The sequence below is a fragment of the Gasterosteus aculeatus genome, chromosome 17 (genome assembly GCF_964276395.1).
Source record: "Gasterosteus aculeatus chromosome 17, fGasAcu3.hap1.1, whole genome shotgun sequence".
Lineage (NCBI taxonomy): Eukaryota > Metazoa > Chordata > Actinopteri > Perciformes > Gasterosteidae > Gasterosteus > Gasterosteus aculeatus.
In genome coordinates, this window is record NC_135705.1 from 8,432,880 (window position 1) to 8,456,050 (window position 23,171).

The following is a 23,171-nucleotide window of genomic DNA, read 5'->3' on the forward strand; positions in this document are numbered from 1 at the left end:
AAATATCTAAAGAAAATCTCAAAATGGTCGGTACCAACAAAAAAACAAAAAAACAATGACGGCTGTCTTAAGCCCAGAAAAACAAATAAAAACATCATTCAAGCTTTATAACTCCCCTCCAGTTTTGTCTGTGGAGCAGACCTTTCACAAAGTGAGTGCAAACACACGCTCGGAAAGCTGCTCTGCATTCCCAAGTTCCATTTAAGCACAAACAGGTGAAAAATCAAAGACATGTTTGACCTGATTTCCCAAGCCAGCGACATAAGAGCAAACTACAAGAAATAAGATTGTGTGCAGAGAGATCTTGGATTTGGCTCAGCAGCACAAATGTATTCTTCTTTTCTCACTTTACAAGAGAGCAGCATTCTGTTGTTTGCTGTTATGTGGTTGTTTTTTTAACCGTGTCCTTTAACTTTAAGCGCTACGGCGGATCACAACATTTGTAGAGTGCATGTTAATGTTTTCACATACTGACAGGAAACTTGCAACGGAAAATGGAAAAGGAGAGCAAGCGAAAAGGATGGGAGTGGATTATGCATTATATGAAATATAATCAGAATCCTGGTGTCAATTTAAAACAACAACATACAGCGCAAAAAAAGCGCACAATGATTCACTATAAGGTTTACACAACTGCACGTTTTCCTGTTTTCCTTAAACTAATGGTGGCAAACAACTACCCAGTAAACAAACAACTGGTCCCAGTGGAACAACCAACATCAAAGCAGAGAGCCTTGAGTGATTGTAGTCTCCCCTCATATGGAAATACGACCACGTGTTATGTGGAGGATTTGTTTCTTTCAGATGGTATAAAGATACATTAATCCTTTGTCCTTTTATTGCCGCGGTGACCCTGAGAGCTTAATTCACTGCAAATTAACACGTGCAAGTACACAAAACACAAGAAGATGGAAGAAAACCGTCTCTCAGAGAGTGTATCCTCGGCCCCTAGCGTTAAGGCGAAACCCCACTGATGGCGATTCCGTAATTGTTTTTCTGTATTTATGGTCCTTTCTGTGCTCTCTACTTTTAGCATGTGTGTTGAGCACTCAGGGTGGCCGCATCCGCCTCCATTACTCCTAACTGCAGCGCTGCTTCCAGGAGCTCTTCTCGCTGTACACTCGTTCAGTTCATACGGCCGCAGTACTTTGTGTACCCTTCCCGAGGTGTGATTTGTAACCCATGTATAATTAATCGGACCTTGGCGACACCCTAATATATTATTAGAAAATATCTCCTTATTGTGTCCCGAGGCCGAAAAAGAAATCCGCTGTTTCATTTTTCATCGTGCTGTTTGAGCGAAACAGGTGGTCCACCTAACGATTTCTCTGCTTCACTCTCATGGAGGAGACGGCGGTTAGATTAATGTCAAGCTCGAGAGCCAAAGGCTGTGCGGTTTCTTTTTTTTTCTTTTTACATGACCATGTTATAAAAGGCAGAGGCGCTCTATAGAGTGTGTGTGTGTGTGTGTGTGTGTGTGTGTGTGTGTGTGTGTGAACTATATGTGTTTTTCAAGCTTCTAAGGAGGTGTAAAAACATTTTTGTGGGGTTTTATTCTGAGACCATAAGAATAAATGCTTCATGCGCCGCGCTACGAGTAACTCCGGGCGGAATGTGAATCATTTGAAGTGGAGAGATAATTAGACAGCAGATTGGAAAACGTTCTCTGTTTAGCAGAGACAAATAAAGCCCCCGAGGTCAACCTCCAAGGTCATGCTGCTCGACTCGCGGAGAACAAAAGACACACAAAACAAAACAATAGCCAACATCTGCGGTGAAAGATCACTGCACATGTTAAACACAAACATTTATGAACACAGCATTTCCCTGCGCATGCTGTGTCAGATGTAACGCAATATTACAAAATAAATCCAACTGTGTCAAGGCATACATATGAATATGGCACATCTTAGAGGACGGAGTATAATGGCCAAAGGCTCGATCGCGCATAACCACGTTCCCTTTCAACCATACATCATTTGATTTCCCCCCTTCAAGAGTGAAATAATACATCATGTTTGATATATGCAGTCGAAACTAATGATAAAGAGAATAATCTAAGTGTTAGCAGTCCTATTTCTGCATACATGGTGCACATGTTCAGCATGTAGTTAACAGGAAACGTCTTTGCGGATGGAATATTACTTTTTGTACTTCCTGTAGCAAAGACTATGCATTTCTCATGAGGATATGACTAATATGTTGCCAGGAGTCGCTGTACGTTATTAGGCTTGTTTTCACTTAAAGATGTTCCTTTGACCATTTTGCCATGGTGTCCTTTACAAAAGCCTCAACGCCGTCGTGCTGTGTGTAACTCGTATGAGGTCCGTGTCGACAGATTAAATGCTACGAGAAGATTTGCATCCAAATGGAAGAGCTTTTGGTCAATTCATCTGCCTAAACCTAAGCAGGAAATACACGGATGCATGAGCAAAAACACTCTAAAGCAAACGGATGTAGCCCCTTCGCGACCAACAGTCACGTTATATTTTCTGTCTCCATTTCCAATGGGTTTTAACCGATGATCATTTAACCTGGATAGTTTATGCACACGAGTAGGAATCCATCCGTGACACCGAGGCTGAGGCAAAAACCTACACACAAAAACGTACAAAGCTACATTGTCCATTTCTGAATGAAGAATCTAAAAGGGCAGAAGTCCAGTCTTTTCCTTCTTGCTCAGCTTTTCTTCTAAAGGCTCCCTAAATTGGTCGTCAAAGAGATTCCCATTGTCTCATGTACAGGCCATTACAGGAGCCGTACGCACAACAGCTTCATAACGGCTGTGTACAAGTCAGTGCCCTTTAACACTACATTGAACACAGTGATGTGGCAGAAATGAATCTAATTACTCAGCCATTCAGCATCAAAAGCTTTGCCCCAAACAACAGGGCCAAGAAACCAACACAGGAGGACGTTAGCTGCGTGTTTGGAGATAGGACTCACTAACAGCCTGTTTTCACACACTGTTATATTTACACTAATTATTAGCGTTTGACACTAGGGGGGATACAAAAAGAAATGGTATAATCCCACAGAAAGTAAGAGTAACACACATTCGCCAATTCATTTCAGATAATGACATTGTAAAAGGCACTAATAATTCATTATCTGCACCACACAGAAATAGCAGGATTTCTGCTTTAATCCAAAAGCCAGAATAAATAATGCTGAAAGGTTTTGGATTTAATACCCTTTATATCTGTGCTACAAAGAGTGGTCGCTAATTTATTTTCTGCTTTCCTTCATTTACATTACAGTGAGAAATGGGTTGTGACCTTGTGCAAAAAGCCCTTTTAGAGCAGGAAACCTCCAAACTTCTGCTTTGTGCTTTATCTTAATTAAACTCTAGTCTACCAAACTTTTATTCAATGCCTTTTCACTTGGCTTTCTTTGATGACATTTTTCCTATTTTTTATTATAAATGCTGTAAAAGAAAATCCAAATATGTTATTATTGTATTTTGATCAACAACTGACAAATTAACAGCATATTTTGAAAAATAGAAGCCAGTTTATTGTTTGTACAATTTTTAATTCCTTAGTTTTTTGTTTTTTTTTAAAGAATTTCTCCTGTAATTTAATTCTCTATTGTACTTGCACATAGTTAAGGGAAAAAACAATAAAAAAGGTCATGGTCAAAGTCTGCTAGCTATCGTACTTTTAAAATCGTCCCCTTTCAGTATTATTTAGGAAGACTGCATTGAATTGTGTCGTCTTTAACAACGAGATTCAACCCAGTGGTGCTTCTTGGAGATGAGCTTTATGAATTTTAAAAGCATCAATGTATGGCATCAATTCTGCATTTGGCTTCAATATGAACCATTATGGACTCACATAGCACATCTGTCAAAATATTTTGTGGTGACATGATACTTTACCTCTACGGGAAACCTTCTGCCATTAATACTGTGTTCCGAGCCTGCTGACCCATTACTATGGCCCCAGTGGAACTCCATCTTCTCAGCCTTAAAACGCCCCGGCAGACCAGCACCTCTTACAAAGTAGTCATCCTTCAGGAGGACAGCAACTGGAGACAGACAGGGGCAGAGCAAAAAGGAGAAGATCCAATCAAACAAAGTACAGTCATGCAGAAGCTCAGAGAGGCGGCGGCTGCTCGTTTTCGTTCTTATCCGTTATCTACATAACTACGTATCTATAAGATCAAAACTGCAATCTCATTATCTAAACTCATCTGTTCTTTTCTCCCACATCTCAAAACAACACATTTCCATTGGGTGGCGTTCATATCTAATGTAGAAGCTTTATATCCAGAGACGATGAACTTTGTTATCTATAAATCTCAAACATTTGAGGTTTTCTATAACATTGCGACACAATGCAATTTCTACCTGCTTCAGCCAGTGAATAATTTGTTTATCGGATATAATCTCTCCCTGCGACATTGTTGCTATGGACTGAAAACCTGGCATGGATGGCAGACTCGCTCTGATTTATGCTAGTGGTTAATGCATATGCTAACAGACTCCCCGCTTCCTTTGCCACTCCAAACTTTCTTCATGTTCCACAAGCTGCCTTGTACACAGACAAGGTTTTGTTTTCAAACTATTACGCAAATGATCTTGGCTCAGAGGGATACAAGAACAGCGAGAGGGAAACTAGCTACCTGGCAACCCACAGGCTGACGTGATTTGTTTCTGTAGGATGCTTTATGGGGGGAATCATCATTGCTAGATACAAAGTCATTGGGGGGCACATTCACAATGATGCCATTGCGCACATCAGCCTCTTCCAGCGGCCTCGGAGTCCCATTGGTTGACCGTGGGGAGCTGTGGTGAACAGCTACAGGCAAAGCCACTTTCTCTAAAACTTGCTGCATGGTTCACTAGGAAGACATAATGGAATTCCCTGGCTTTGTTATCTTCTCCACCCACCGGCTAGCGTTCTGCACGGCTGTACTGCCGTTCCTTCAGCTGTAGAATAGCGAGCAGTTAGAATTGTCTCTCGTGCAAGGTTACCACCCCTTTTTGAAAAAGGTTTGACATTTTGTTACAGGACATGGTGTAATTAGGCGTTTATTGCAGCATTTCTTTCATGCTGTGACACTATTCGCTATTGCAATTAATGTCCCATGAACGCATTATAAAAGTATTTACAGTGAGTACCATTAATGTACACATCAGAATATGACTTTAAAAATGCACTGCAAGAGCTTATGAACAAAGGCACTTACAATATTCTATGACATTTAATTCATCAGGGATTGTTTTTTACAGTTAGCAGCTAAATCATTTTGTGTAAGTGTAAATATACCTCTTTCCTTTTGGCTCACTATTGTTATTAGGTGAGTATTCCAGTTTTCCCCTACTTATCAAAAGCCTACGATCCAGGAAGAGAAATAAAAAATAAAAACCTTTTAAACATATGATGAATACTTCAGTCTCCAGTAACCTCAGTACCAACAAAAATGACAACTTTTGCTGTGAATTGTTGTTTATTTAATGACAGCCGTGCGTTTCAATCAGCATAATCACAGAGGGAATGACACAACATATTTAAATGTTGTTTTCCATCTGAAAAAGAAAAAGGTTAATTAACTACAAAATCAGATTTTTTTACGACATTTTCAAAATTGATAGTGGGCCACATAATCGCCGGCTGAGATTAAAACAGAAATTTCTCGCGTGAGATCTTTACATGACAAAAACAATTTGGACTGCTTTCCCATTTGTGAATGTACTCAGCGGTGTCATGAAAAGGCGAGTTGAAGCTTCTTTAGCCGTTCAGTTATTCGTGACATCCCAAACACGACCCATGACAAGGCGAATTACCATCCTCCCACCCGCTGAAACCAAAAGTCAGCCTCTTGCAAACAAAGGACAGCCCTTTTAATCATGTCACACCGAGCAAACGGCGAGGACGCGCATCTGCACAAGCAAACAAGACAGTCGGCACACGGATGACACGAATGAACGAGCGGCGCGCTGGGAAACGGACAACATCGAGGTGAGTGAAAGCCATCGGCGAGCGTGATCGCTGGCGGGAGGAATCCTGTGTGGGATCCGGTTGGGGAGGAAGAGAGAGAAACGGGGATCTGGAGTCGTGTGTGATGAAAGATGAGCCGAGCCGAGCCCCCCCCCTCGCGGGGCGCGAAAAAATCTGCCGGGAGTATTAATATGCCGGTGCTGCTTAAGCCGACGGCCCACGGTACGAAGGGTAACGTTTTAGATGGAGGGGCTTCATGAGACTAAACGCAGTGGGGACCAGAGAACGACCATCACATCATTACGATTGAACCTACAGCTTCACGAGAATGCTAGTACAGCAGTGTTTTTCCTGTTGTTGAACTAGTGTAATCCCGTGTGCATCACAAGGAAAAGTCGAGGCGATGCTGGCTGATCATGGGAGTTTCATTAAAAATGCTGGCCTGGTTGTGTGAACCCTCCAACAGCAGAGCAGGAATTAGAAACTAAGCCAAAAAGACCTTGAACCACATCCAGTGAGAGAAGGGGAGTGTGTGTGAAAGTAAATCCTTGATCAATGCAAATGTCTCTGGGGCCCTTACGATTCCATGAATTTGGTGGAGAGTTGTTTGAAATTTTACTGAGAAATGTTTTGTTGAGGAATACTGCTTGAATGGCAGCAAGTCAGCTCAAACTGAAAGCGGGTCAAGGCACAAGGGAACCTTCCGAAATCAATCTCCATGAACTTCTGAGATCTATTTGCTCAAGTCCTTAATTACGACATTGACTTTTAAATAGAATGAAGAATGTTAAAGCCCCTTTGCGCACGATGTGAACTTTTGGACCCCAACAGGCCCTGGTTGGTGCATTGGGATAAAAACACAAAACACTGTCAGGGTTTTCTTCCTAATTTGAATTGGCTTAAGCATGAAGCGAGACAGTATGCATACTTGGTCAAAGGATGGAAATATGGACGGAAAAATTGCGTAAAATAAAAAGAAATAAAGCTTTAAGAGAAAGAAAATAAGAGGAAAAGACAGCTATGACAGACAAAATCCAAACCGAAATGAAATGTTGAAAACGCCCGCTAGTTCCCACTGGGATGGGCGTTGTTTACAGCTCACATATACATCTGGAATGGTCATACTCTTATGCACATCTGACTGAAGGTTTCACGTATGAGACCTAACATTTGGGACTAGAAGCGTCCCCTTTAATCACTCTGCGGTAGCTATGCATGCAAACAAATGACTGGGGAAGTGCTAGTCTCATGACAATATTCTGTATATGGATGGACAGAGGTGTATGATGTGTGAAACACTGCAGCTGAAAGGAGAGATCGTACTTCACGGCTGAATTTTCATGATAGAAAATGCTAAAAGCCATGATGCAGTGTGTCACTAAGGAGCCTCCGCTCGCCTCCTATGGAACGCAGCGCTGTGACAATCACGCAGGGACGACAATGGGCTTGGATGCACTTGCAAATGCCCATAGTCAACAACTTTACTACAATACAATGACAAAAGATTATCAAGGACAGCGCAAAAATGAAAGACTGGGCGTAAACGGTAGAGCAATGATGCAAAAACCGCTGCAAAAGCCGGAGATCTATTTGAGGGGAACGTGTCACATTAACAACTTCCAACTGTCTTCCGAGGACATGACGGACGGACAGCTACAAAGATCAATAACTAACACTAGAAAATGTCGGCTGGTTCATGAACACATTTCAAGTGTCGAAGACGATCAAATGTAGCCCTGAAAAGAAATCCTGAATCCAATTTTTGAACTGTGGTTTATGGGCTTTGGTGGAGAAGAGCATCAGCTGACTAATTATAGAACAGAGCCAAGAAGCTGTGATGTCATTGATCCGTCCATCCATCCAGCCATCATTGAATTATCCCACTGTTAATCTTTAAAGGCTATTTAAAGTTGTTAAATATAACACTATAGAATATATTCTGAAGTGCCTTGACGCAGATTGTAAAAACCTCTGAGGCAAGTTTGGGCTTTGCAAAAAATATTGGAATTGAATTGAATTCATCTGGGTAATGTAATAGTTTCTTTACCACTTAATAAAGAGGTATTTTTTCAATATGCATTTAAGGCTACCGGTCATTCCATGGTATTTCCACAGTAGTTAAGGCAATCTAGTAGCAAGTTGACCTCTTCTAAAACAGTGAATGCATAATAATATTTTGTAGTAATATTGTTACATTTTCCTGATTTTCACAGCGCTTAGCCATCTAAAATTCCCTCTGTACTGTGTGTGCCTAAAACGACAGCGATCCATGTTATTTCCATCTTTGTAAATAAGCAGCCCAGCAGCATTACCCGGCTGTCCCAGTGGTCTTGGTTGTCATGGAGGCTAACAACTCTCATTATGCTCAAACGCAAAAGATGAAACTACCCTCAGAGAGACACGACGCCAGAAGCAGAAGAGATCAATTGAGGTCACCATTTTCACGCCAATGGTCCACGGATTAGCCGATTGAAAAATAAATAATGGCAACGGTCTGAAGGAGCAGTTCATCAAGTGAGCTTCAACGTGCTCCTGTAAACGAGGCACGCAGGCTGACACAAAGAGGACAGGAAGAGAAAAGGAGGGCGGGAGCAGAACAATACAGGCAGTAATAAAACACTGATGGATTTACAAGAGTCCTCGCAAAATGATACGATTGTGTGTGTGTGTGTGTGTGTGTGTGTGTGTGTGTGTGACTGTAGTTTGCTTCATTGAAACGTGTGATGGATGGACAGCGTCTTTTGAAATGTATATATATTTATTGAATTCAATTAATTTTGTATAGTCCAAAATCAAAGGACTTGATTCCATTGTAATCTTGTATATTGTGGAATAGCAAACTACTCGGACATGACTTTGTTTTATCCCACCGTCTACTGCAGGGATATCTCCCCACTCGATGCTGGTTTCATGAGTTTCGCGTGGTGCCCACCTGTCTTCCCAGTGTTTTTCATGGTGGTCTGGTTGGAGGACTCAGCGTTGAACTTGTCGAGCACAAGCTGCTGGTACTCCTCCGAAACCGGAGCTTGTTCATCGGAGATGTCCACAGGTGATTGGTTCCTCGCAGCGCATTCTGGGTAGGAGGCAGCCCAGCTCTGAGGTCCATGGCTTCCTGCAGAAATAAAAGAAGCAAACGCTTATGAAAAATGCACATCAGAATTCCCCTTTGTCTAAAGATTCAAGCTTATAAACACACAAAATTAGAACCACTGGGACATGATTACTGCTACAGCAGCGGCAAGGTTTCAATACGCCCGTAACGGAAATTGAAAGAAAGAGACGACAATGATTGTTTTATATTAATTCAGCTGCAATGACCTCTAAACCCCCCCAACAGCCGGCAAAACGTGTAAACACAATGAAGATTCATTGTGTGGCTACAGGCAATTCCAGCGTTAATTGTCCATAATATGATATAAAAATGAGGCAGATTTTTCAGTGATACACAGACTAAACCCGAGCAGAGTTAATGTGGGTCTATTGTTCGGATGTATATATATAAAAATAAAAACACCAAATAGGCTATTCAATTGAAAACACTCCAATTTAACAATGAATGTGCAGTGTGAGCTGCAAACGGACTTCCTGTAGAATCCCCATCCACTGTCTGCTCTTTTAATCCTCTATCTCCCACAGTGGGGCTTCTACAAAGGAATAATCCACAGCCGACAGGGGTCCCCTTGATCTCTTCTCGGGTACAATGGGCCAACGCAACAACAAAAGCTGAGGGATCAGGGGAACAAGGAAGCATGCGTGGATTTGAACTTTTCTGGGTTAACGCAATATTCAGGATCCCTTTCTTTACAGATACATGGCAACTTTGTTCCTGGCTCATTTCAAAAGATATGAGAACCCCTCTTGACTTAAACACAGCAGATAAAGGCCGGCTTTACGTCTTGTAATGTATAAACACCTCGCAGCTCAAGACACTTTGCTGGAGACCCTGGAAAAAGATCGGCACCAATCAGGATTATTTTGAAAATATATGTAATAGAACATTTTAGGACGTGAGTCTGTGAGCGAACATTAAAACATGCGTCGCTGGCAGTGAAGACACATAAACAGGAAACATTTCATTAGTCTCTCCAATGAACGTGTCACTACATTAGGCAAAGGCTGCACTAAACACTGTTAAGCGCTGGGAAATGTCTGAGATTTGTCCAGTGACAGTGAAATCAACATCAATTGTCATCTGAACGCCGCCCACAAGATTGTTGGCTCGCAAAGTCTGGATTGCAATTGAATGTTGGAATGAGCTGCGTTTCCAACCAATGGCTGCATAAGCCGGGAGGATTAGAGTTGTCAGTCTTGGCTTCCGTCTTACCAATATGTCTGTTCCAGTGCTACTCTTAATATTTGACATCCTTAAAAGAGCCCATTAGGAATGCAATGGTATTATTAAAAGGCAAGATAAAAACTGCTTGCCGATCATACAAAGAAGATGCTATATGAATGTAGTGTCCTAACCTAAAGTTGTCAGAAGCTCGATTAAACTCAAATTAAGTGCACAAAACAATACATTGATTAAAGGTTAAAGCTTTGTGAAGCAATATATTTGTATATCACCACTAAAGCAAATGACTCCCTGTAATTCAAAAACCGACAAGGCCAATCTGACTGAGAATCGACCACACGATCGATACAGGCAGAGATGGAGAAAAAAGTTGGACATCTAGACGGCTAAAAAGCCTTAAATTGATAGCAAAATCAGTAAAACCCAAACAAAGGGGTCGGGAATAGGACATCAGTGGGGTTCTCATGCTGCAGTGTCTGTTGAATGTGAAACATTCAATAATAAATACATTTCATTCCTCATGTTCTATTCCACAACGTATCGATACGCATTCATTCACTCTGGCACTAATCCACAGAAGTGCAGTGGAATGAAGGTCTGTGTCTGAAGCTACAGCACCAAATCAAGGCTGATCTATGGCAGATTTGAAGTTTGCCAATATATTGGTATCAATGTATACGTGTTTGCCAAAGAGTGACAGGGAACTGAAAGACAGAAATGTGAAAGTAGGTTGGAGTTATCCTGATTGTCCAAACCGACAATATTTTTAAACTGCTAAAGTTCCATATTGGTATAAAAAATGCAGCATCTGTCAGACTGTAAAATGTTTTGATCAATGATGGCTGCATTAGTTCACTTGTAAACACAACCAGTTGAACTAGTTTTCAGTGTGTGTCTAAATTTTTCTAGGACAAAAAAAATTGAGCTCAGACAGCGTAGGGATGGTTGTATATTCATGTAGTACACACTTGAGAAGGTTATGCAATTGGTTATGACTGACTTACTTCCATCCCATTTGTGTTCTCAGAAAATATGTATCCTCCTTGGCAGAGCTGTTTGAAGCACCATGCTCTCTGTTGCTTTGAATATTTACCATTCCCATCACAGACAAAGTACGTTATGTGGGCTACCAGCAATACAAAAAACACAGAACTATTCAGGTTCAATATCAACGCACAAGTCTTGGATTCCTCCTTTCTCCTCCAAATATTACAAGTTACAAAATAACATTTTCAGAGACATAGAGCTCATAAACTGTGACTGACGTGCCTTAAAATAACATTAAATTGCACCGGTCAGTAGTGTTCGAACGGGTTTGGTGTTGACTGAGAACATTAAAAGGACGTTATAAGAAAAGATTTGGTACCCAAACACAAGGGTAAGATAGGAATAAAGGTCTTTAACGTGTCAATATTGTATTACATCAGAACCGTGGGTCGTAATAAGTTAAGTGTACTGAACCCACTAAAATGTTTCACAGGCCACTTTTATTCAAAGTGTAACTCGAGAAAAGTGTAATCTTTTTGCTAATTTTCCATTAAAAAACACATTACATCCCATTTACAGCCAGCGAGATAATTCTGCCTTTTCAAGAGCAAAAAGGGAGGAGCAGTGTTAGAATCAGATAAGTGCGGGTTGCACAGCAGTCGATCAATCGGTCTCATTGCCGACCATCAGACAGGCTATAATCCCCGTAGTTAGGCCTTTCCAACTGCGTCTGGCCGAGGTGAGCACATCTCAAAAAGGTACATGTTTAATAACACTGTAGAATATTTTATCTAAAACATCGGGGGCCACATTTGCGACTACATTCGGCACGCGACTGCGAGTGAAGCGCTCGCACACAAGCTGGGCTGCGCGACACACTTATTCTAATGGAAATCTTTAAATGGGCCATCAGGTAGTTCATGCTGTACGCTGAGTGTTTTATATACTCATGATGGACAAAGACCAGGGTGTTCCACTGATGTTACAGCTCACCTTGTGGGAATATAGATTAAGGACAAGGGGCCTCACTCTGCATTACGCGGCGTCCTTGAAAGAGTCGCACAGTGTTGCGTTACGTACAGACAAAACGTTTACCGCGCCGAACAATGTTATAGGCTTAAAATGACCTGAAGGAAATGCGGAAAAATGTGGCGGCAGCCGCTGCACGGCAAGCATACGGCCCGCTGAAACACAACAAAACCTTTGACCTTTCATGCGTTGGGATCCCTTCCAGCACAGGAACACTCAACAGCAAAACATCAAAATTGTCAATGATTCAACAGGTACATTTCGGAAATACGCCAGCACTAAGAAAGGCGATGTCTGAACAGGGGCCGGTTTGTGCGCTCGCTCGTGTGTGACGGGGATGCCACTCTTGTTTTAAGTAAAACAGGCACATGTTTCTCTCAATCTGGCACATTCAGTTACAGGCGTCATCCCATTAACCTTGGGATAAACAGCCGTGCCTGCGCTACCATGGCAATGCTGACAGAATGGCAATTGCCTTGTCATTTCCGTTTTGTCCCTCTGAGAGAAAGCATCCAGGCTGCGTGCCGCCTGGCAGACCTTCCACAATTGGCACAGTGGCACTTGCAGAAATCCACGTCGATCACTCCATATGTGTGAGTGGCACCGATGACATAACGCCGTATAAAACAGCGTATGAAAACACAGCGTGGGCAGCAGGGAAAAATGGGGTTCCAGATAGTTGTCGCTGCTGCAGGCGCTGCGACGCGAGTTCAAAACCTTGAGTAGGCTTAAGAAATCCCCTTCGCAGGAGCATCGGAGCGGCGTTGTACAACAACATACCTGCTGTTAGGTTCAACGCGCTGCTAACGCTCCAGATGGTGGAGACACAGGCCTCGTTGCCGCGGTATCAAGGGTCCAGGTTAGGAGGCTGATGAGCTGAGGGCTTGTAGCGTGTGGGGGGAAAAAGGCCAGGAGAACTCACGCAGAGTCCGTAATCAACTCAACTGACGGCCAGATAACGACAGATTTACTTTTTAATGAAATCACCACACTTAAAAAGGAAATGCTGGGAATTTGGAGCGCTGCAACATCGAATCAGAAGAATACGAGGTCAGGTGATCACACCTAAATTTATCTTGAAGCAGAAACTAAAAGATGAACTAAACATTATGTCCTAAGATACTAGCACAGCCCAACTCGCCGGTTCAACATTGCAACATCGTCATCGTGTGCTCAATTTGGCCAATAAAGTCATATCAATATGGTGACGCTTATTTACAACCTGCATGATCATTTGACTGCTCACATTTGTTTCCGTGGCGGAATTATGTTTCCTGATCCCGATGGCTGATGGTATGAAAAAGAAACCTATGAATTTGAATCCATTCTGTCGAGCGGGGAACACTCCTAACAGTATATATGGCAAACATGGACGTTTTGCTGCTGCGTATATTTCAATACATTTTTTATCTCAATTTTGTCTGATTGACACCGAGATATTTCTGTCCGGACCAAAGTGTTGGGCCAAACGGAAATTGCTTTCCTTATAGTCGTGACGCTGGCTCGGCAGGTCTTTGTCTCTTTTTCTTAGATAAGCAAGTCATTCATAAGCATTGAGCCTCAAAGATACCCTTTTCCATTACTCGGATATCACCGATACATATTCCTACATCTATCCACGGAGGTGTAGACTAATTTAAAAGTTTTTTTTTTTTACAAGGCGTGGGGGCCTTAAATGGATACGTGGAGGGCATTCAGAATGAACTCGGCGGCGTGCCGCTAACACGGGCAGGCGGCCGACCCGTCTACTGTAAACTCCGATAACAGAGCTCCTTTTTGCACTGAACAAACCAACAGACTCCGTCCCGTCGTCCGACACCACTTCGTTCCGCTGTCTCAGAGTCCCACAGATCTCTTTACATGCTTCCTGGCAGCTCTGTGACCTAATGGCCGGGAAGGGATGAGGGAGCCGTGGGGGGGGGCGGCTCGGCTGAAAGCTGAATGGACTGTGTGAAGAAAGAAAAGAGCAGACTCCCGTCTGATGAACGATGCCGTTTCACAATAAACATTCAAACTCCCAAGCAGACAGCATAACGAGCAACCAGGGGATGGATACAGTTTGCAAATCCATGGATTCTCTGTCACTTTGAATGGGGTTCAGTCCAACTCTAATTTTTTTGTGCCATGCGGGACTTTCAGAATAAAAGACTGCGTGCCACTACGATCAAAGTGAGGAAAATCACCCTCGCCAAATTGGGCCATTTCCTGTTTCCGACGGTAAATGACGGCCATGCTGCAGAAACTACACCCCGTTACGACAGTGTCACTGAAAATCAGCACAAACAAAGACAGTTTTTTACATTTTTTTATTGCTGTCTTTACCTTACTGTTCAACTTCCGAAATGTGTATTTTTATTAAGGAAGACGAACGAGGCTCACAAAGTCTTACTGCAAAAACAGAGGAATCTTTCAGATGAATTAAAGATTTATAAAAAGTCAATCGTGCCTTTGGAACAACTTTGTAATCGTAGCAAACTGCATTTCTATACTGGTCCATATGCTTAAGAAGATTTATCAGTGGACCGTGAAGGTAAAATAACAACAACATATTTTTTTTACACAGATATTATGGAACGGGAAAACATTTGCTTTCTTTTCCTGGGCCTTTTCTCAACATGGAACAGGTACTGCATGAGCGTAGTTTGCAAGGATGAAAAAAGGCATCTGTGGTCACTACGGGGGCACGAAGTGACGCATGAGTGCGTTTTCTGTTACACCAAATTAAAGGTGCATTTGTTTGACCTTGTCTGTTCTGCCATCAACAGCGAGCACGGCAGAGCCATTCCCGTTGTGTTCGTGCACTTTAGTGCAGACGTACTGTCACAACAATAGGGAAAGCGGCTGATATGAAAATCCATAAAACGAGGTAAAAAAGTACGTTTGATACTTTATTTTAAAAAAGGACGGAAAAAGTTGTTCTAGGATTGTGTTGAAATGCATTGTGTGTTTTCTTTTCATTGATATTCATCCGTTACTATTGACATAAGAGTTGTTGAAATTCTATGTATTCACCCATAAACAATAAAACTCATGATTCATTCATTCAAATTAGACACGAAAAATACGTAAATCTATGAAATAAATAAAACGGGGCTGTTCGTATGACTCATTGATTCAGTCAAAGGTGCAACACAATAGAGTGTTACAGCAGAGCTGCTCCCAAATCTACTGCGCTTACTGCACTTCTTTTTACATTGTGCTGAAAATACTCAATTGTTTATGTATTAAAAAAACGAATACAATTGCCCAGTGAACAAATTAAATACAGATTGCATCCATCATACTGGTAGACCTTTCACCACACTATACTATCTGATAAATATGAAAAATACTAGTCCAATAAAGTAGTTATAAATGTCTATTATTGTATCCAGAACCATTACAGTATCAGCTTCCCCCGAGTTACCGCAGACACCTACTGTGACAGGTGATTAAAAAACTGGCTGCTGTGGGAGATAGCCGACAGCAGCTTCAGATAAGGTAACTACTTTCCCCCAAAGTGTAATGCGGACGCCGAAACAAATAGCAGACAAGATGCTATGAATCATCAATGATTGCCAATAACCCCCTGCTATCTCAAACCATCAAAACGAAACAAGTCCACAGGAGCCGTTTGGAAGTTGCACTCCCCTTTTGCTGAGGCTGCGGGTCACTAACTGACCTCTTTTACTTAAGTTCAAATTGCTTTTTATATAACAAGGAGTCGGTTAGTTTTGATGTCGTTGTTGGTCACCGACACAATAAGACACACGTTTTGTTTACTGATCCGTTCTTTGCATTTTAAATGATTTAAATCCACATTATGATGCTTCCAACTGGTTCCTGCGGTAGTCAGTAGGGGACATGTGGATATAGATACCGGCCTATAGATGCCTATCTGCTTCACTAGTCTGGAAGATCTATATTTCATCAGAAATGGGTACAAGCATCCACAGTTTAACCACAAATGACCAGAAGAAGTGCTCATCGCAATAAAGGCAATAAAGAAAAACCATTGGCATGAAAAATCTTCCCTACTTCTTCCGTCTTTCACAGCAATCTAATGGCCAATTAGCAAGACTGCAGCCAAATGTTTGAGAAAAAGAAGTGGAGGTTAAATGTCTAATCTCCAGAGAAGTAATAATCACAACCTAGAGTGTGATGAGGCCGTAACACGGACTCATGGTGGGAAGAGGCTCAGTGAAAGCTGAGATCACAAGCCGCTCTACGGGAAAAAACTGAATCTAGCCTCGAGAGGGACGGGTTTGACCCTTATTACCCCGACAAACATCACCATGTTTGGTGTGTTAATCAACAGAAAAACAGCAACACAGTTAATGCAATTTTAATGCCTTACGCTTTTAATTCCCCGTTCTTGTAGAGTACCGTCATCTTCCCCTGATGGGAGACAAACTGAGGGGCAAGGACAAACCCCCAGCCTTTTTTTTAACTATGAAGTGAGTAGCTTGAGCAGCTTTCGAGTTTACAGAGAAAGGACAGAAAATGGAATAAAAAGATAAATATATTTTTAAAAACATGGCATTCTGGGTGTTGTAAAGAAGAATGCTTGGCTTCTCTTCGGCTTAAAAAACAAACAAAAAAGTGTTTAATAAAAATGGAACCCAATTTAGTCAAGAAAAATGAGAATGTTTTTAGGATGGTAAATGGTTTCCACTACTTGGAAAGAACTCCTTTAATAAGTGCATATATTAGCATAATTCCAGTAACTATGAAACTCTAAAGGGAGACATCCATCCAAAGAAAGTAGCAGGAAGCTGCACGTACTTGGTATGCATTCTGCACTCGACCCAGTGGACATGAAATGAAAGATTTCAGGGGATAGGAAGTAAAATATGACACTACAACAATCTTCGCTCCTTCCGATTTGGTTTTCAGCTTCAGTCGGCTCACAAAGTCACATGCAAATTCATTTGGTCTAAGGTCAAGCGGCTTGGCCAGTCAAGAGCACTTTGCATTAAAAAAAAAACTTTTCGGTCAGTTTATTTTGGACCAATTCTCTAAGCCGCTGTGCTCAAATTGATGGATTATTTACACAAACAGCTAGAAAGCCGACGCTGTTCATCCACAACAGAAGCCCTAAAATCATCCTTCAAGCTGAAAAGTCTGAACTTAAAGCTGATAGTAAGCTGTTGGATTTCAAACACAATGTGCCAGAGAAGTCAAAACAGTGGAAACCGACATAATGCTGCCTGAGAGCACATTTTCATGAAGTCGCAGCCAGTTCCGATTTAAGCTTGCATAGCGGTATTTGAGGCGTTTTTTAAACCCGGCCATGTTGCATTATGCAATTAACAGTGTGACCTCATACCCATAACTTCCCACCGGCCATTCAAGACACCGGCTTCCCCTCAAGCTTGTGTCTAGAGGAGAGGGTGGAGCAAAAGACAAACAATCCCTTGGCAAACACAATGTGCCTCAGTAGATGCTTTAAAGACAAAAGGGCCCTTAATAGCCGCTGACTTAAAGTCCTACACTGTACATTTTTAAATTGATTATTCAGGATGGCCCCTCACAAATCAGTCGTGAACACAGATACATTTTATATTATACAAATATTGAGTTGTATATTCGCTGCTCCTATGAGACTTTTGGGGGAGTGCGTTCTATCAAAGCCCCAGAATCATCGGCATCAACAGAGGTTTTTTTTTTTTTTAAACAAAGACCTCAACTCTAAAAATAAGGAATAAACAGGCTCTCTGCTCATGTTGGTGTGGCTAACTATACGAGCATTGATTTCAGGTGGTCTCGCTGAGTTCTGAGAAGAAGGCATCTGATAAGGATGGCGCCAGAGCTGAATCTTTCATCAGGGGTCATTGTGTTCCACACAGCAGCACCAAACACATAGAAGCAGTTGGAGGAAGTGGTAAATCATACAGGCATCGGTGGTCTAATTGGCCACGAGAATGAGCTCCAGCCAAAATATTGTTTTCCCCCGGCGCTATCTGCTTCCATCTCGTGGACTTTCATAGAAATGGTGGCTTCCTGTTCTTGGGTGTTGGCCGCTGCGTAAGTACAACATCCCATAGTCTGTAAAAATAATCTCCAGGACCTTGTGTGGAGAATAAGGAGGACAGAAATACTTTCCGTCCCAATGAGGGAGAGCTTCCCCTCCGTTTCAAAAAAAAAAAAAAAAAAAACGCCAACAGTTTCCCTTTCGATGTGGCCGAGAGCCAACGCGCCCCGACATGTCACAGAACCGTTCCTTCTGCACGGATCTCAGAATCATCACCACACTATCAACGTCTATTCCCAGTGGCTTGTTTCATGCCAGGAATCATCGGCGTACATTTAATAACAATGCATCTCGGCTTGTTGTTACATGCTACTTCACCCGATTTGACGGCCAAACCGGACTTGACCCCCTCGGCTTGTGTGTGAAAAGAGGCGCAGCCCACGGCCAGTATGAGAACTCCCCCCCCCCCCCCCCCCCCCAGGCGCAGCGAAGACTCCGGCTCGAGTCCAACACCTCCACTCCGGAGTACAGTGGACGTTACACCTAACTAACTCATTTGGCATGCTGCAGGAAGGCGAGGCGGGCGCAGTTTGTGCTCCATCACTCTTGTTTGTCTGTTCTGCCTCATCGCACAGCTGCTGCTCGGCGACAGGCGAGGCAGGCGATTGGAGAAGAGGCGGCAGGCGGACGGATCGCTCTGTCAGATCAAACAGCTGTAGACACAAAATGTCCACCGAGTAATCGGGTTGAGTCCCACATCCACACGGGGAAGGAAACAGAAGAGGGCGTGACCCGAGTGCTTACTGCCCACTGCGGGAGTTTAAATCCTCGTTTTGTTGTTTCATTTTTTTGGACTACACTTTGCAGTGCTAAATCCCCTAAACTACACACTACACAATTAGCAAAACTAAAAAAAAAAAGGTTATGTCAGTCATCTGGTTACCAGTATATAACTCCCTTTTAAAAACAACAAAAAGCTCAAACGCGCAAATAAAAGATGGGGCACATTCTGCGTATTTTCCCATTTTCCTTTAGCCAGTTTTTACATAATGTTGAAGATACAAAAACAAAAAAACATTGAAAGACAAAATAAAAGAGACTGTTTAGGAACTATTACTGTGGTAACTACCAGTTTGCTGTGACTGCCCCCTGTTGAACTATTCCTCCCAGTCCCCTGCTATCTTTCTTATTCATTAATCAAGCAGTTACAGTAAACCGCCGATTATGTAGTTTCCCAGTTTCATTTTCTCCAAATAAAAACGAGTACAACAGAGTTCTGTCCGTTTGCCTTTGCTGCACGCTAAAAAACATTTTAAGGCTACAGACACAAGAATGCGTCTGGCTTTTAAGTGCCCCACATTTTATTTTCTGTCAGTGAGTGCAGAATTATTACGTTCAAATGTTTATTTTCTGTTTGATAATAAATTGGACTTGTTACAGTGTGCATTTAAATAATTCACTTGACACTTAAACGGTGTTTTGGCCAATGCAAGCAGATTCAATTATCAACGTTTATGCAAAAGTGTGCAAACTATGCAACTTTGACATGAGTTAACATTAAGACATCCGTGACTAGGATCCTTAGTGGTGGATTGAATCCGATCAAATAGTTAACTCTGAATTCAGACCCCAAAAAGTTGGTGAAAAACCTTTGTTTTTCTAAGCAGCTAGACTTCATTATTCATTTATTATTTTGCATTTGTATGACGATGACATCACCGCAAACAAGCTCAACATATAAAATGGCATTCAAAGCCTGGAACATAAATTCATTCATTCAAATTTTTTGAATCGCATAACTATAGCTGTAATAAATTAACCAGTTTATTGCATTTGGGCCAAATACACTGAACTACAACTAAAGTGGAATATAGCTGGTGACTCATTCTTTAGCTGTTGGGTAAGTTCCAACATCTATTCATATGTGTGCATCAAGGCATTGTCACAATGCCACGGGGCACATAGGCAGCAGATGTTTGCAACAAAAATCAAATGGTCAAATTGTCGCGTTTAGGTCCGAGTGTCGACGCGGCATGCTCAAGGACGTCTCCTCTTTCAGGTGACTCACACTTTGTTAACACGTCTTAATGCTGCGTGAGATGTATCCTCATGCACTAGTCTTTAGTGAGTTCCACATCTCATTGAGGGAAGATGATGAAGACGAAATGTCTTGAACGATGATTTCATTGCCTCTTGATTTTGAGTCTGAATATTGTGTGTTTTGCGACACCTTACACGCTATTAGTGTCTGCACGGGGAGTCGGCCAATTACGGGATGTTATTCATTCAACCATACAATACAGCAGTGGTTGCATGCACTCGACTGAGTGCCCCTTTCTTTATGAAATCATTACATTTTAGTCTGGACATTACAGTTGTTCATCCCAGCAACTGTCACATCAGTATCCCAAGAAATATAAAGGCCTCACAATAAATTCAATAGGATAACTGTCTGATTCCTGATGTTTGAAAAGGCCAGCAACGGTAAGGACTAATTAAATACATAAAAACATAATGCCCAATAAAAACGCTGATATATTGATGGTCTTTGTTTATTATTTCTAGCTTCCCTGTAGCAGTCGATTCATCAGCAAAGCTTCTAAGGTCTAGGGAGACTCGTATCCCTTTTGAACTCAACGGCTATAATTGCATTTCAGGTGAAAGATGTATATTTAGTTTAGGTTAGGAAGTTTTGAGTCTGTTTGAGGACACTGGGTATTGCGTTACGAGAGTAAATAAAGCAAACAAACCACGGCTATTACTGTTGGAAGTCCATGGCTGCTACTGCACTAATTTAAAAGCTGTTTTTTTTCCAGTGCATAAAAGAGTAACCGTTTCTCTCGGGGGTCCGCCACTCCCGGTGCACGTTGACACCAATCTAAATCCGCAACAGTGCAAGGAAACCTCTTGCTAATTGTAAACAGGAGGGAAAGGGGAGCACTCCGTCGAGCAGAACACAGATCTCTCCTCTGTCGAGCCGCAAAGTGAAACACTGATTAGTGACGCTACATTACTCCTCGATGTCCAAGGGCAACTGTTTCATATCCGCTAACTGTCGGAAGCGCAGGCGCTAACCTCGGCACTCAGAGGTGCCTTGCAGCTGCTCGCTTGATGGACGCTTTAACGTAAGCAATAACAATCGCATGGAAATCACCCTCCATATTGTGCGACGGAACAGTTGAACGGCGAGTATTTCGGTGGTTGTTCAAGACAAGAGATGAAGCACTGAGGCTGAAGCGGATGATGTACTGTACTGTGTGAGAATAACAGCGCAATATGTAAATGTCCACGTCCGTGTGCTGCAAAGTGTGCACCTGCACCACCAACACACACACACACGCGCCCACATACACACTGCCAAAACACAACACAATCCATCTTTAATTTGTCACATCGCCCTTTCCATCTAGTCCTATTGTTCCGCTCCTCTTCAGTGAGCACCTCATCTCATTCTGAGCCATGAGCTCTTCCTAAGCTGAATACCCTCGCAGTCCATTTGAGCAGCCTCATCTATTAGTTTAATCAACTCTTTTTTTGGCTCTAGGAACTTCAACTAAGCTGTGAACTTTAACGTGTGACTATTAAAGAAGGCTCGATCCAACCACTTAGTCAAATCACTAGCCGGAGTCATTAAATCATATCGGTCTGGGTGTAGGCGGCAATTGTAAACTCTAGACAATAGTCTCATTGTCTGTTTAAGCACACGTTTGGTAACAGTGGAGTAAAATTCACGTTATGTTCATTAGGATGGATGTATAGCTAAGACCCCTTTTTTCGCCCCTCCTCATCTTTTTCTCGGGGTTCATAAATCATTTATTCGGATTCTTGTCTTTCGGTACAGTGCCCTTTTTTTACACGTCTAAACGTTGATGCAAAAAAAGCAAAAAAGTCCTGAAGCTGTAATTAACCACATTGACACTTGAAGCGGAGCATCAGCACAACAACATGCTCCAAATGACAATGCTAACAAGATAATACTAGGCAGCTATAACGATTACCACATTCTTCTTCTGAGTCTAGCGTGTTAGCATAACAATATTTACTGATTACCACTTTGCACAAAGTACAACTCCATCTGACACGAACGTCACTAGTTTTGCACGTGGTCATAAATGACTGTGCGGCTGAAGGAAAAGTGAAAAGACCCCCACAATGAGTGCAATTCATCTTGAGGCGCATGTGAATGTGTATAACAAATTGAACGGCAAACCGTACATGAGAGGTTGAGACATTACATCCAAAACCGCAAATGTGATCCTGCTGCTTCAGATAAAAAGTGATTAGGAAAAGCACTCGGAGAAAAACGGATACTCTGCCCATTCATCACGTACGTGTGCACCGCGTATTTCACTGGATCCAAAGAGACCAAACAGCAGGCAGTCAGGCAACGTCGTCTCTGCAGCCGTGCAACTAGCACGGCGAAACAATCGGGGGGAAAAAACCCACATCCCGAACATTACAAAAGCAGTTGGGTCACGATTCTAGCAGAAAACAGCTGAACATCAGACAGGGAGTGGCGCAAGAGCAGCTGCACCCGGCTGTCAAAGTGCTCTTGTCTTCTTGACTGAGGGACTACGCAGCGGCAGGACGAGGATGGATGAAGCGCGGGTCGCTGCCGAAAGATAAACCAGGACTGGCGTGAGGAGACAGGCAGGCTGCTGTCTCCCGGGGGACAGAGGTTGTGGGCCACACAGGGACCTCTCACTCACGCCTGGCGTGGCGTCAGGATGCCCCAGAGCATGAGGTCACCAGTAAGCAGGCCATTAGTCAGCAGGTCGAGGTGAAAGATCTCCTGGCACGGCGTGCACCCTCAGGCGACATGTTTTCCCGCATTTTTTTTCCCACCTGCTAGTGCATGGTATCATGAGAGAGAATACGGCAAATGTCTCAATAACCACCCCTAGATTGCACATGTTATAAAAGTGTAAGATATACAGTGCAATGCTCCTCATTTTGTTGTTAA

At 42.4% G+C, this 23,171-nt stretch overlaps 1 protein-coding gene across 2 annotated transcripts in view; it reads right to left on the reverse strand.

The window, feature by feature from the left end:
• The window catches only part of LOC120835070 (receptor-type tyrosine-protein phosphatase gamma), an 85,033-nt gene that overhangs the window by 31,057 nt on the left and 30,805 nt on the right, over window positions 1-23,171 (reverse strand). For both annotated transcript variants that reach the window (XM_040203600.2, XM_040203599.2), the window contains exons 3-4: window positions 8,878-9,057; window positions 3,881-4,029 (exon numbers count right to left, since the gene is read on the reverse strand). In XM_040203600.2, coding sequence (XP_040059534.2) covers window positions 3,881-4,029; window positions 8,878-9,057 — 329 coding nt within the window. The remainder of the gene's footprint in view (window positions 1-3,880; window positions 4,030-8,877; window positions 9,058-23,171) is intronic.